The sequence below is a fragment of the Argiope bruennichi genome, chromosome 8, assembly GCF_947563725.1.
Source record: "Argiope bruennichi chromosome 8, qqArgBrue1.1, whole genome shotgun sequence".
Classification (NCBI taxonomy): domain Eukaryota; kingdom Metazoa; phylum Arthropoda; class Arachnida; order Araneae; family Araneidae; genus Argiope; species Argiope bruennichi.
Genome location: NC_079158.1, coordinates 128172346 through 128188741, shown reverse-complemented (window position 1 = coordinate 128188741; position 16396 = coordinate 128172346). Strand labels below are relative to the sequence as shown.

Below are 16396 nucleotides of genomic sequence, written 5' to 3'. Positions count from 1 at the left end.
CCAGTATTGCATTATTATGTATGTTTCATTGAAAGCAGATGCGTTTTTAAAAGGTTGGCCTGCTATTGTTACAAACATGGGGTTTTCAACATAGTAATCCTGCAAGGCTATAGAAGACCCCCCATGCGCAATATATTTTATTTTTAACTAAATACTTGTTTTGTTAAAAATCTCAACCTGTTTCATTTTTCATTTGTTGTTAACTTAAACTCTTCTTTTGCAATTCTGCTAGATGTAATGAAATTCCATTTTTGTTTTATTCAATTTGTCGTCGGCAGAGGGTAAGGCAGAAAAATCAAATATCTCTTTAATTTTAACTTCTTCATTGTAATCAAATTAGAATACTCATTTTGTTTTTATTATTTAAGAGTTTTAAGATATATTTTTTTATTTTTTTCTATAAAATTATAAAGTATTTGTCCTTTTAAATATATAACTTATGAAACTTATAAGATACATTTTTATACGGTATTTTGACAATTTTGAATTCGTACAATCAACATGGTATCAGATTTAGGAATATTAGGAGCATTTTGTCAACAAAAAGATAAGCACCAATGTTTGTACGTTTTTATGTAAAGTTCAAATATGTTAAATGCAAGATAAAGTAAAAAATAAAGACAAAGAAGATAAAAAATTTCTAATAATATCCTTACATTATGCAAATCAGATTATGAACTTATCTTTCGACTTCAGAACTTTTTTTTAATATAATACGGATAAGAACGTGATATCTCTTTTGTTGTAAAGTATCAGAAAGAAATATTTGTTGGCAATGATTTCACCTATTATCTTCGATATATCTAATATATTCGTATAAAACATAAAGGACACATTATTTCCTTAATGGAATTTTGTCGATGATTTATTTGAACTGCAGCTCTGCTCCTGAAAAGACATTAAAGGGCCAACATTCTAATTTCAAATCAGGGCTGCTAATAAGTGACTGATTTTGTGGATATTTTTTTTAAAATGTACTTGCTGTACACTGCCCTTGCATTACTCCTCATCTTAATCCTATGGAAATTCATCAAACTCAACATTTGGAGGAACAAATGCAGTCAGCTAATGCCCGGAAGTCGCCCGGGATTCTTGAACCCACTGGGGGATGTGGGACTTTTATTAGCTAAATACATAAGGCATCCTGATAGTAATACATTGCATTTAAGTAAGTGTATTAATTTGTTCTTATGTAAATATTATAAGCATATCATATATATCTAATTTTATTAATTCCGGCGGGTTTTCAGATGTATACTGATTTATCATCCCGGCATTAAGAATACTGATATTTCTTTCAAAATATACTTTTTTTATTTCTAATTGGTGGAAACAAAATAAATATTTAATAAGCAAACATTTTATTCTGAATTTCATTTTTTTCTTTAATTTTATGAATATTAGAGACCATTTTGTAAAAAGATAAATAGTCATTGTCATTCGATATTGAAAAATATTCTTCAATTAATAAATCTTATATTTTGCTATTTCATGTTTTTTTTTTTTATGAAGGTGGTATTTTAAATGTATAATGTTTTCAAATCTTAATAAAAAAATTAAAATTCGCTGTTTTTTTTGTTTTTTTGAAACTTTGGCAATTAGATTATTATACAAGCAAATGCTAAAGAAACGATAGATATGTTATAGTAAGTTGTATTAATGAAATATATATCTTTTTATAGAAGTAACTTTATAAATAAAGTAAAAACTTTATTATAAACAAAATTTGAAAGTAAAAATTAATATTTAAAAAAAAGAATATATCTGTTTTATTAACCAGAAGTCAGTAGTGGTAAATATGAGAAAAGTTTTATATTATTTCATATTATTGCTTAAAAAATTAAAAAGAAAAAAAAAACCAAAAAAAGGGGGTTTTTTTCAAAAAGTACCAGATTTTAAAAACAGCCTCCTTTTAGTTTCCTTAAAGGATCCTATAAGGAAAAAGATAATTTATTTATGTTTTTAAAATAAAGTAAATATACTAATATATTTCCGTAACTAAAGGTATACAGAGATGTAGAAAAAGAATTAAATAAATTTTCATAATCAAGTAAGCAAAATAAACATTTTAACCTTTAGCACGCAACATAAATCATGTTCATCTTCAAGTTGCGTTTCAATACCATAAAAAAAAGAAGCTGATAATTTTTTTTAAAATTTATGCTCTCACAAATAGTATTCATTGATATTTTTTCTATATTTATTTTTCTGTTGCTTTTTTACGAATGATTATTATTTTTTTTTTTCATGACCTGTTTCTATTTTCTTTCCCCAGACTTTTTCAAACTTTTAGGAGAAAAGTATCATCAATTCCGAAATGAAACTATGTTTTGTTTGTGGGTCGCTTATGTACCATTCGTTATGATTATAAAAGCGGATGCTGCAAAGGTTGGTACAATATCTGAGATGTTTCAATTTGAATAGAAAAAACGTGTACATTTTTTTTTTTGACATATGTACTTTAATTAATCCCTTCTCTTATAATGGCGTATATAACAAGTGCATTGCTTCGAATTACTAAATGTCTGTTATTGAAATCTGCAATATTAAGTCATTTAAAACGGGAAAACCATTTGAAAACGCCTCATTAACTCAATCGCGTTTCATGGACATATAAAGGAACAAATTACAATTAATGGCCCAAACAGGATGAATTATTTAATTAAGACATTAAGTAAATTTGTATGTCAAATGATAAATAAAAATTTGATTACATTTTATGCTTCAAAATAGGTATTATAATTTCATGTATAATATGTCTTCATTACAAAATTGCAAATAAATATCGCATGTCTTAGTAACGAAAAGTGTCAAAGAACTAAGAATGGGAAAACATCCTTCGTTATTTTCATTCATTTTTATTAAAGTCTAAATAAAAGGAATGCCTATTCTCATTATCTGCAAAACAGAAAAGGAGAACACAATAATGAATTATCTTACTATCATTATATCAGTCAAGAATTCTGTGTTTCTTTAATATTAACGACCATACGAGACATTCTCATATTATTGTTACTATTAGCAATAATATGAGACAAATAATTTCATTTTTAAAAAACTAACCTTAATGCATACAAGTGTTTCATTGCTTATATGCAATGTCTTACCAGATGAGACGAAAAACATGTTTCATTTAAAATTCTTTTTTTAATTTTTAAAAGAAAATAAAACTTAATAAGTTTATTTTAAAAATATATTATTTTAAATAAAAATGAATTTATAAGAATTACATATTAAAGGTAAGTAGTTGCATTAGAAAATTTATTGATAGAAATGAAAATAGCAAGTTAAATTTTAAAGATATTCGAAAATTTATTAAAAAGAATAGCTTCATATGTTAAATTAAAGTATAAATTAAATTTTGCAAAGCTCTTTCTTAATGATTTCTCCTTCTCAAGAATCAATCATGTATCAAATTTAGTAGCTCTAGGTATCAATCGTCTGCTCTGTAAGGCATTTGAAACGATTCTTGAATCATGCATACTACTGCTTTATACTATTTGCAAATAGTATCGTATAAATATCATCATTGAAAATCTTTTAAATTGTATTTTATTTTCAACTCACATTATATTTCTAACTTTACAATAGAAAATATAATGTCATTAGATTCTTGATAAAATTTTCACGTGAATGAGCTTGATCAATATTACTTCATTTGGAAATGATACCATTTTGGGACATTCAAACGAAGATAGAGTGCAGGGGCATTCTACTATATAGATAAATTTAGCTTTGAAAGTATTTTAAGAATTATTCTGGATTAATATAGTTGCAGAACCTTTATTACATAATTATATTACTTTCTGTGACAATTTATATAGCATATAGAGAGTGCTTAAAGTTGAAGTTTCACTTTCAAACTGCTGTAAAAAAAATAGAGACTGGTCAAAATGACCTGAATATCTGAGTATACTAATTTTTTTTTTATTTTATTTATTTATTTATTTATTTTGAAAATGAAGAAATAATAATTCAAGCTTGACCGATAGATGAGGCTGCTGTTAAAATGCTAAATAAAACTTATGATTTTTTGTGGTGTTCTTTGTTCAAATTCCATCCGCTGCGACAAGGGGGTTGACATAAAAGATAGGAAAACTCGATTTTTTACTGTCCCTTTACCAAAAAATGTACACCACGTAGTAAAACCATCAAGAAAGGAAAATCACCCACGACTTTCTTGAGACATCTAAATATGCTAACCAATATTTTCTCTTCCCAGCTGAAAACGCAAACAGCAGGTTTCATAACATACCGAAGTGTTTCAGTGGCGATTTTATGAATGTGTTGCATAATGCATATTTTCAGTCAGCCACTTTCGAACTGTATCACACAACAATTTTATATAATCCCACAACCAGAAGTAGCAGGAGTTCTGGTGACGCGACTGCTAGGAAGTAGCGATATAATTCTGTCATTTCCAAAGTGCAAATTCAATTGCTGATTTACCAATGTGGTAATATGCAGAGGAGCACCAGTCTGTATAAAAATTATGCAATTCACAAAGCCACGTAGTTACAATGGTGGAATGAAGATTCATAACGTTTCCCATTTCCTCTACAAGTTACAGGTTTACTCTACAAATTTTCACCCAATCTCTTCGGAAAAATGGGCCAACGATGAAGTTTGTCACAGACCCATTCCACACAAGGACATTTTGAAAACAAAGTGACAATGGTTGCATTTGGAACGGATTTTCTCTTGCCCATATTCTGCAATTTTGAGTATTGACAGAGCTTTGGAAATTGGCTTCATCTGTCCACAAAACTTTCCATGGTCATGCATTGTTCATTTCCATTAGAACAAGAAATTACATGGTGAAAGCTTCTCCTTTTGATAGAGTAGCCGTAAGCAATTCCAGAAAGAATGAATTATTCCAGAAATAATGCATAGTTTTGAATTGATAGCATCGCAGATTGTTTCGTAAAACTTTAGAATCTATGCTGTCCGCATGTTTAAAGTTCGATAAATTCCCTATGCCCTAAATATTCTCGAAGCACTGCTTAATGCCTCCTTATGTTATAATCCTTGTTATAATCACCTATAATGATATCCACCTTTGACGTTGAAGCAATTATTTTTCCTACCTGTACTCCATTCCATATGAAATGAAACCGTCTCTTCGAATTTATCAATAATCAAATGCAGTCATCGAATCAGATCTGCTTCTTGACGCTGTAATGTCTGGAGTTTCTTAAATGTAATTGCCACACAATCATTGTTCTTATGAAAAAACTTCACAATCAGTAGTCAGTCCTTCAATGACAGAATCATGATTACTTTCTGCATAACTGTATATTGCACAAGCTTTTATCGCAAGTGTAATTTTCCATTCGTATATCGCGTCTTTTAATTAATATATTTTTAAAGCATACGTCTTTCAGCATTCTATGGCAGCTACAGCTCCCTCTATCAAGAAACTTTCGATTTTTTTTCCTTTCTCAAAACAAATTCTTATTGCTTCACATATACTTACATGAAATATCACATCATTTTGATAAGTAGTTCTTTATGACAGTCCTTTGAAATTGCAATTTTAATTATAATAACCTTGTATATATTATGTTTCCGTATACTTATATCGAGGGATGCTTTGATCTGCAGAAGTCAACTTTTCATTCTCTTCTCACTCTCTGCCTCCACGTATCTAACAATAATTTTTGCATCATTAAGATTCTAAAATAAATTTTATTTTTATGAAATTACGTTTTAGAAAATTTGATGCAAAATAAATATTGCTAAAAATGAATAAGAATTATTTTACGCGAATTTGGTTTCTTATTTGCTAATATCACAGCATTCAAGATAGAATTGAAAAAATCTTAATTTTATTAAATCTCGCTTCAACGCATGCTCTATTCGGAAGCTTGAATTTGCAATTTCTCAGATACTTTGTTCATCATTTATTGTTATTGTAATTGTTTATAGAAAAATTATGCTACCATATGTGTTTTCTTGATTTTTCTGATAACAAACATGAATATATTTCTTACTTTTAGGATCTGTTGAAAGGAATGAAAACCAATGAGAAAAGCTGGGTTTACAAATTTCTTAAACCTTTCTTCGGCGAAGGACTTTTGACCAGGTATAATTTATTTATGAATTCAAACCAACATTATTTTAAAAAATTTCATTGAATTTGACTATGCCGTTTCAATAAAGATTTAATTTAAATGTTTTCCTTTTCCAAAAATTCATGATCAAACTTTCTAGTTAATTATAATTTTAAAATTTACCTTTATAGATTGATTTTTTAAAGGTTTACGAAACGAGACATACGATCAGCTTAGTTTTTACCACTGTTTGATTCGTTACTGATTTCGAAGAAAATGCACAGTTCATAAGATGAAGGCCCTCTTTAAATCCAAGTGTTACGAAATAATCAACTGGAGGAATCTTCGCTGGAATCTTCAAAAATTACTTAATAATAACTCCGCGTATTGAGTTCGGCATTCCAGGTCTTTGCTTATTACTGGATTCTAAGTATAGAAGAAGCCAGAAGCTGTAGCTTCAATTTAATATGAAATGGCAATGTTGATAAAATATAAGAAATAATAACTTTATGCTTTTCTTTTCAGCGGTGGCGAAAAATGGAAAGCGAGACGGAAACTGCTGACACCTTGTTTCCATAGTGATATCATGAAAGATTTCCAGTTAATATTTAATGAAAATTGCCAGAAACTTGCTGATTTCTTTCAAGGTGAAACGGATAAAGATTTCACAATTATTGATTCCCCCATAAAGCTTTCATCTCTGGATATGATCTGCGGTGAGTAAAAATCCATCATTTCATTCACTTGGCACTACCCAAATATTTTTTTTTCTAAATTTCTAACGAAATTTTTTTCTCGTGATCTTTATAGACATATTACATACACAAACAATTGGTACTCAATGTTTAATCAATACAATGATTATTCCATTGTTTCATAATATGCTTTCTTTAATAATGTTTTGGAATTGTCTAAAACTGGAACTTGAAATTTAAAGTTCAAAACCTCGATGAAGCTAAAACAAAAATTATTTATATGTGCTTGCCTATTTTTCCAAATGTTTGTTACGCCAATAAAACAAAAATGGAATAGTCAACTGAAATAAAAAATAATTTTGGGGAAAGGAAAGGCACACTTTCCTTTCTCCGAAATTATAGATTTCAAGTTTTTAGCCATATTTGACAGTCTAACTTTTACCTAAAAGAATTAATTAATTTTTTTTCTTAATATTATGACGGTCAATGTTTAAAACGAACAATGTAAGAAATGTTTCTTCAAAACAAATAATTGCGGCGTTGAATTTTTATTTCCCAGATAAGCAACATATGATTATAATTTGTCCAATGTAGTTGTTTGCATATTAATTGGAGTTCAGAGGAATTCTAGGAATTGAAATTTTGTGAGTCATCTAAATGCTATCTCTTGCCAAAATTTATTGCAATATTGTTTTAAGTGGAAAGGAATTTTAATTTCAAATTTACCATCAGAATTTTATGATAAAGATGAAAGGAGGAGAAAAACTCTTCTGAAATTTTGCCATCATTTGGATTCAGAAAAACAGACGAATGATGTCAAGGCTTCATACTTTTCACCTAACTCGAGATTCAATTTAAAAATCTTAATTGTAAGATGTGGTATAATTCTCATAGAGTCCTGATTTATCTCCAAATGTTTACTTTTTTATTTCTTCTTTTTATTTCAGTATTTTTAGTCAACATTTGAAGTATTTATAATGCTACAAATATTTAAGTTAAAATTATCTCATGATTAATTAAAATCACAAATATAAATGTTATTATATATATATATAAATTGAGTTCTATCCTTTTTGTAGGAAAGAAAAATCTATTTAACAGTTTTAAAGCTTATATCCTTTAATTTTTCCATTTATCATAACGTAGAAGTATATAAATGTTTTCTCCAATACAACGAGATTAACTGGTGCTTCGTCAAGCCTCATTCAATAAGATTGACTGAGAAAAAAAATAGCTAAAAATTAAACATTTGAATATGTATACTCATATTAAAAAGGTTATAATATACTCTAAAATTACTGCCAGTTTCTCTTTCCTTTTTAATAAATGGAAATTTAAGTAAGCTAGCATTTAAAAGAACTCAATTGGTTTTATTAGACATTAGTTTCTCTGGCCTTTGACAGTTTGGAGAAATTGCTTTTTTCGTAAATCCGCAATTAAGAGTCCATTATATTCTTAATGGACTCATGAGGTATAATGAAGAACTAATGTGATATGCAATATCTTTCTACATCAAATAACCTTTATGGATGTTATTAGAGATCCTCTTTTCCCATAGTATATTCCTAAATCAAGTTCAACCTCAGATTATGAAAGCGATTTTTGAAAATATAGGAAAGAGAGAAAAAAAAATAATTTTGAATTTTTGTATGATTAAATATTGCCTTTTCCATCATTCACCAAGTTTCACTTAATGTTAAATTAGTTTTGGAGGACATTCTGAATTTAAAATTTTTGCCTATTTCAAATCAAAGAACTTTTGAATAGTTCTGCAATGATGTTAACAATTCATATACCATCTATTGTGCTTGACCACTAGCCCAAGAAATGGAATAAACAACATTCAGTGCTCAATCTGTCAAGCGGGTAATTACCTGTTTTAATTTGCTGCACGTTCATTATATTAAGAATCATAATAATGGAATTCTTGTTAAATGTTTTTGAATAATACAATTTTGAATTCAGGACTGAACTTTAATCTTTTTGTGCAAAATTATATTAAATTTTATTTCTCTTATGGATAGTGATATCCTCATCATAATTATTTAGCAGCTAGACAAAATATTCGAAATCAACTTATCTCCTTTCTATTGTGTTTTAGAAACCATTTTTGGCGTCAGTGTAAATGCTCTGCATAATGAAAATTCACAATATGCTAAAGCAGGTGTAAGGTAAGTAATATGCTAATATTTGTAGCATAATTAATGTTTAGATTTCAGTTATACTTGATCATACAAGATGTCTATTTGATAGATAATTTTAATATCATTACATATAGCTGTATATTTTCAATTACAAAAAAAATTAATTGTGGTAAATATTATTTTTTATACTGTTTGAATCAAGATATCTATTTATGAAAAAAAAATACAAAGCTAATTTTTTTACAGTTAAAGTATCTTATTAGCCATACATTATAAAACTAATTAGTTATACATTAAAAAACTGATTTAAAATTATTACATCAAAAACTGACCAAGTATCGTCCTAAAATAAATGTGTGTAAAATACTACAAATTCACTATAGGATATAATCAAGAATTTTAAAAAATCCTTCGCATATCAATAACTATCTGCATATATTTATACAAAAATTTAAATTCATAGACATCCTTAAATGAATTCTTTTGGATCTTATCAATTCGAATTACCCTTCAACCTTAAATCTTGAGTCCGGCGACCTCATAGATTTAAACACTCTTTCATTCACATAACAAATGCTAACTAAGCTAAATTATAAATTGAATCAGGCAGGGATAGCTTGGTTGGCAGGGCGTTGGATTCGCGTTCCTTGGGTTGCGAGCCCGAACCCCGCCAGCCGAAGACTCTCCGTGTGTGGTGGATGGTGCACGTATAAATCTGTCGTGGTCACGAAGTCCTCCATGTCGAGAGTAATACCTCTATTGGTACTTTATAAGGGGTGACCGTTCTCTGATTCAGATCCAAATTACGATCCATGGATGAGTAAATGAAATGCACGAATGAAGTCCGTTAAGTAAAAAGGGCTGTGACGTGTGTAGCTAAGTCGTATTCTTGACCTTAGATTGCGCTACCGAAAAAACAAGAGCTGCATCCTTGTCTTAAAATCACTGACTTCCGAAGGCAGGGGGATTGTCTGACAAGTGCCATTAGAAACAACAACATAAATGAATCACAGTCATTCAGCAGTGAAATCTGACCGATTTATGAAGTTTTTATGCATCAGTTTTAGAACTATCAACATTTTTATACTCACAGGCCAATCACTGTATAGAAACCCTGCAGAGGATTAGCGTATCTTCATTGAGACAGTCGGTGAAGTGGTCTATAATCGCCAGTTTTTATAGAAGAGTGATATTGAAATTTCATAAATCAGTCAGTTTTAGTGATTGATTTAGTTGGTTGGAGTTCAACAATTTTTATTAAAAATATTGGTGTCTCAAGAATATTTTGTTAAATATGATTCAAAGGGTAGAGGACCTATGTAAAAATTTAAAATTCCTGATTCATCGGAGCATTTATTGAGTAAAGTTATATTAAATATAATTATTTAGTTAATTTAGACCATTTTGTTAGCAAATGTATGCCCCAAATTAGCTGATGGTAGCTGATTAGAATGATTATCCTAAGTATATTAAGCTATGTTTGCCTTAAATTAAATTGTTTTATTGAATTAATAATATAGGTATTGTCAAAACTCATAGAAAACTTTTCCTCCTTTTACTTTTCAGAAAATATCTCATTTCATTTTTTTTTTTTTCATTTTATTCAGACACCTGCAGAAAATTACAATTTTGTTTATTGAATTTGCAATAATAGTTGATTTATTTTTTAATTTAAACTTCAATCAATGTGGCGGCAACACGTTGATAAAAGCTATTTTTTTTTAATTTGACGTGCTCGTGCAGATTAAATTTTAGCATAATTTAATCTAAGCATAATTTATAAATAAAATTTTAAGCTTTAATTAAAAAAAGCTTTAATTTGATGCAAAAATCGATTTTGTGCTGTAATATTTTATACAAAATGCCGAAATTACGCTTAATTTTTAATTAAAATTCTAATTAAAAATTTTAAAAAATCGCTCCACGGTGCACATTTCCAACCTCCAAGGTATATATATGCCAAATTCTATAACTGTTTGTCAAACGATTTGGACTGTAGAGCGCCAACACACACACACACACACACACACACACACACACACACACAAACACAAACACACACACACACACACACACACACAACACACACACACACACACACACACACACACACACACACACACACACACACACACACACACACACAAACATACATTGAGCTTTATTTATAAGTATAGATTATCACATCGGGCTTTGGCCAAGGATTCCCGGCCACTTCGCGAAATGGCCAGCCAAAGTAGAAAATACAACATTAACTGCAAGTATTTCGGACTTTGGCCAAACCTCTTGGCCAGTTCGCGAATTGGCCGGCCAATTCGCGAACTGGCCGTATTTCGGGCTTTGGCCTTAACATATATATTTACATATCTTGTTCAAATTTTCAATCATTAATAAAATACTTTTTATTCATCCACTCAGGCTCAAATATATTTTTTATAAACTTGTAGTGGATGAAACTTGATGTTTATAGAGTTTTTTCAAATATAAATGCATTAAGTATTAAATTTAATTAATTTTTAATGCTTTGAAATAGAGTTTTAGCAGTTTGTAATGAAAAATAAAATCAGAGGCAGTAGCTCAGTCTGTAAATGCAATAATTTCGCTATTTTTCACGTGAAGGTGAAGAATGCGAGTTCAATTCTTGCGAAAATAGGAATTGACTTAATTTTCTTTTATATTACTTGTTCTGTTTTCCGCTTTCCTATTCAAATGGAGTGTCTTTTGATTATGGATTCAACATTTAAAACCATTTAAAAGTGGATACTTTTTTCATAATAATCTGGAAAGAATAAAGATATTTTTGAAAGAATCATGGACAGTTTTCATTAAAGCAAGTTCATACCTGTTGAAGAAGTAGAATTTTGGAACCGTCAATATAAATATAGATGCATGTTACAAAAATAATCAAGGAGAATCATGCAAGTAACCATGAAATTTGATTTTTAGTCAATTTCAGATAACCAATTACCTGAAATCGATCTTATAATTTTTTTTTCATATTTCTTTCTTTTTGCTGTACAGAGCCATCTATCAATGTTTCTGGAACTGATTTTTTTTTCTCGAAGTCCATTTCCCCTTGTTTTGAATAGTATATTGGACAATTTTGGAATCTTAACATTGAGTAGTTCGCGGTATAGAGAGCTTAGAGTTTGGGTGTTTTAATTTTGTCACTTGTTTATAAATAACAGCGACGATTTAAATTTCTAATTAACATTATTAAAAAAATTCTTAAATTAAAACTAAACATTTATTTTGTTTTAAGCTGTGGTTATGATTTAATTTTGTTTTCCATTCATGTTAAGAATATTTCACCTATTCTTATTTTGAGAATAAATCTAACTTAAATTACAATTTATTTTCTTAATTGATAAAATTATTAATTCATTTCACTTCATTTTTATTAGAATATTTTTTTAGCACCTCATTATTAACTAAATAATTTAAAATATTATTGTTCCTAATCTGGTGTAAGTTTAAGAAATTTCTTAGACATTTCACAATTCAAATTAATTTGGGATAATAAAGTCAAATATGTATGTATATATATATAAGTAACCAATCTAAAGTAAGAAATAGTTTGAAAACGAAAAAAAAAAACAGTTTCGAAATCGCAACTAAAATATATAACCTATTCAAACTAAAACCAAAAAAAAGAAAAGAAAGAACTTCATAGTATTTAGAGAGCGCAACTGCAGCTATTTCTAAAACACAGATGAATTGAAACAAAAGTATTAGAATCAAGTTAAAAGGAAAATCAAAAAACCAAATAAAAATTAAACCAAAACAAATAATAAAAAAATAAAAAAGAATCCGGCCTGAAGACTTTTTCAAGGGTCACCCTCAGGCAGGGATTCAAAGAAAGGTATATATAATATATATATATATATATATATATATATATATATATATATATATATATATATATATACTACGCAGTTGACTTTCCTTTTATTATGGAAAAATTTCCTAAAGATAACTAATTTTTTTAATTCAAACTGGGAAAATGTAATGTATTAATGTAAGTATTCTTGGAATTTACAGGGTGATTCATTTGCAAGGCTATGCGTGTCTATGTTAAACAAGAGAGCGTGGAATGGAACTAATTTAATGCATTTAAATTTTTCTCACGTATTTATAATAACAGAGTTTTTAATTTTTTTGAATTTTTATTTATATCTCTCCAAGGTCCATTTCAAAAAAAAAGATTAACTTCAATCAGGAAGCTGTTGTTAGTCGCAATTCTGTTTGTGTATTATTAAACCATCGATCAATAAGTCATGCATCTTACACGGCCGGTATCACTCAGCAGAAATAAAAATTTTATTTAAAATTTTCTTTGGAATGAATGCTTGTTTACTTGGCAATAAAAACCACAATGATCCACAACGATCGCAAATGTCACGTTATAATGTGAGAACATTATTTTTTAAGTCATTATTTGTCTTAATTAATTTAAGTCATTAATCGTTTAAACCGGTTAATGAAACAATCACGAGATTTCTCTATCAGTCTCTTTCCCTATATATATATATATATATATATATATATATATATATATATATATATATATATATATATATATATATATATATATATATATATATATATATATATATATATTATATATATATATATATATATATATATATATATATATATATATATATATATATATATATATATATATATATATATATATATATATATATATATATATATATATTTATATATATATATATATATATATAAATATATATATATATATATATATATATATATATATATATATATATATATATATATATATATATATATATATATATATATATATATATATATATATATATATATATAATGATATTTTAATTCTAATTTCAATTTAATTCATTTCCAAGATTTTATCTTAATTTAGCCCATCATAACTTCATTCTAAAATATTCTCGTGATCGCAATATTTCGTGATCCAATTCCCCTTTCTCTACTTAATTAATTCAAGATAAGCTTTGTAAATTTGCTGAATCGGCTAAAAGCCTAACTTTCCCACACTCCGAATGGTGGGACAAAATACCACTGACGAGACACATTTCTTTTTAAAAGATCCCCTTGTTTCCCCTGCCTCTTCGACGTGTGTAGCGAAAATCCCTGTCGAAATCTCATTATATATTAGCACTATGAAGAAATATTTTCGATATCAATTTCTCTGGTTATATAAGACCAGGAATAAAATGTTCAAGAGCTTTTTCCTCATCCCTTTCTGTGTCGTTCTGTGTGCTCATCGCTAGTACATAAGCCTGCTTCTTCAAGAGGAAATAAAATGACGTTATGAAATCAAACGTATCTTCACTGTCTTCAAACTGCATCCTGCTGCACATAACTTGCAGATCCACCTATTAAAAACGCATCTGCTTTCAAAGAAGCATACATAATAATTCTAAAATACTGGTAAAAGCAGGTAAAAAAAATATATGCGATTAAAAGATGAGGATGAAAATTGCCATTTATGCTTTTTTCACTGCCTAGGCGATTTAGAGCTTCAATATTCATTGGCTACGCGATTTCGAGCTTCAAAACTCCCTAACCAATACAACATCATTTTTTCACATGATAATAAAAAGAATTCTTATATAAAAAAACAAAAAAAATTGAAATCTGCTATCCCTTATTTGTTATCATGTGAGAACATTTTTTTTCGATGAATTGCTCACAGCTAGAAAGCGATGTTTGAAACTCAGAATCGAAACTTCGACATTTGCATTGAACATTTACGGTTGTAATTCAGAATCCAACATTCTGTATTTGAAGTTGAGTGTTCGATCAGCTTCTAATTTTAAATTTTCATTATTCGCTTTTGTTGATTGAATTTTTTGTCTTTGAAGGTTTGATTGGAGGTTTCGTTCTGGCCTCTGTTTGCTCTAATAACGTAAGCGACGTAAATATGGTATCGTTCGATAAAGGGCATCGAGAGAATGTATCCATGTCAGTCGGAAAGAGAGTTTTCGCAAAAACGAGGTCGAAAACTTCGCTCGGAAATTCAAATTTTTACAACTTTGAGAGCCCGTAACTCGCGAATCACTCGGAGTAGCAACGTAAAACTCGTATCGTTACTTGCATTTCGGCGAGTACTATCCAATTATATGAGCAAATGCAATGTAACTCGAATTTGTAAATTTCGAGACCCTATCGAGACCAGAGTTTGGGTAAAAATGTCATTCGACTCTATTCATCGAGACGAATGTTTAGACGGATCGCACTCGTCTCTACGTTGCAAAGAAGCTGAGATATAACAACTTCCGGTCTGACAGTCAGTAGACGCAATCGATATCCCGAGACCCATACGAACTCTATGGTATCATTCTGACATTGATTTGACCAATATTAAGCAAAATCCGTACTTCGCATGCGCAATAGATCCAAAACTTTGGGGGACTTAGAGGATCACCGGTGTACTTGTAAGTGAAAACCCATTGTCTTTAACAGCTGTAATTTACAAGATATAACGAAATCCATCTGCGCATGCGCAGTAGATAACTCCATGGGGGTTCTTCTACAGCTCCGTAGGATTACTATGGTGAAATCCCCATGTCTCTAAAAGCAGGTCAACCTTTTCAAAATGCATCTGATTTCAAAGAAGCATATTCATAATAATAAAGCAATACTGGCAAAAGCAGGTGAAGCAGATGAAGATGAATATTTCCGCTTATTCTTTATTCATTGCCTACGCGATTTCAATTATTCATTGCCTTCAATTTTTCGAAACCCCGTAACGAATAGAACATCATGTTCTCACTTGATAAAAAATATACTGGCGTGCTAAGATCAAGAAAATCTTACATGATAATTTCTAAATTTTAGTTTTTAATTAATGATTCATTATTAAAAATGCTTTGGAATCTTATAATCTATTATTATCATGCGAGAACGTGATGTTGTTTTGGCTTGAGGTTTTTGAAGCGATTTGAAGACAACAAATTGTTGAAGCCGCAAAATGCGTAGGCAACAAAATTGGCGATTTATCCCCCCCCCCTTTTTTTTCATGTGAGGATATTGTTTTTGTCGGACATCTATCTCCAAAAACTCTGTTATTTATCAATATTTCTAATCTTCAGTACTCATGTGATGTAGTATATAAAGCTCAATACTCTTCAAAAACTTACAAAAAGCTTTTTATCTACTTTATCTACATCTAATTACATTCACGAACATCTAAAACTACGATGCAAACAAAACATTACATCAAAACATGAACATTGAAAACAGAAGTGCTCATAAAAAGAAGTTGCCAGATGCAAGTAAGATACAACAAAGTTTAAAATTAATCTCGTAACCAGTCAGTTTTCTACAACCTCCCACCTTGAGTTGGAAGAATTCACAACTCAACAAGTCTCAAAGTCCCGAATCGAGTCTTTTTGGTCCATGGACGATTCTTCCAGATCGAGTTTTAAGTTTCTGAAATAGGGCCTTCAGGATCTAATATTCGTGTGTGTGACACCTGATGAGTTGCTTG

General features: G+C 29.1%; 1 protein-coding gene across 1 annotated transcript in view; it reads left to right on the top strand.

Annotated features, from left to right (window-relative positions):
- Nucleotides 1-818: 818 nt before the first annotated feature.
- The window catches only part of LOC129981731 (cytochrome P450 4V2-like), a 37767-nt gene continuing 22189 nt past the window's right edge, over nucleotides 819-16396 (top strand). The window contains exons 1-5 of the mRNA XM_056092692.1: nucleotides 819-1168; nucleotides 2276-2388; nucleotides 6000-6085; nucleotides 6579-6769; nucleotides 8850-8919. Coding sequence (XP_055948667.1) covers nucleotides 973-1168; nucleotides 2276-2388; nucleotides 6000-6085; nucleotides 6579-6769; nucleotides 8850-8919 — 656 coding nt within the window. The 5' untranslated portion in view covers nucleotides 819-972. The remainder of the gene's footprint in view (nucleotides 1169-2275; nucleotides 2389-5999; nucleotides 6086-6578; nucleotides 6770-8849; nucleotides 8920-16396) is intronic.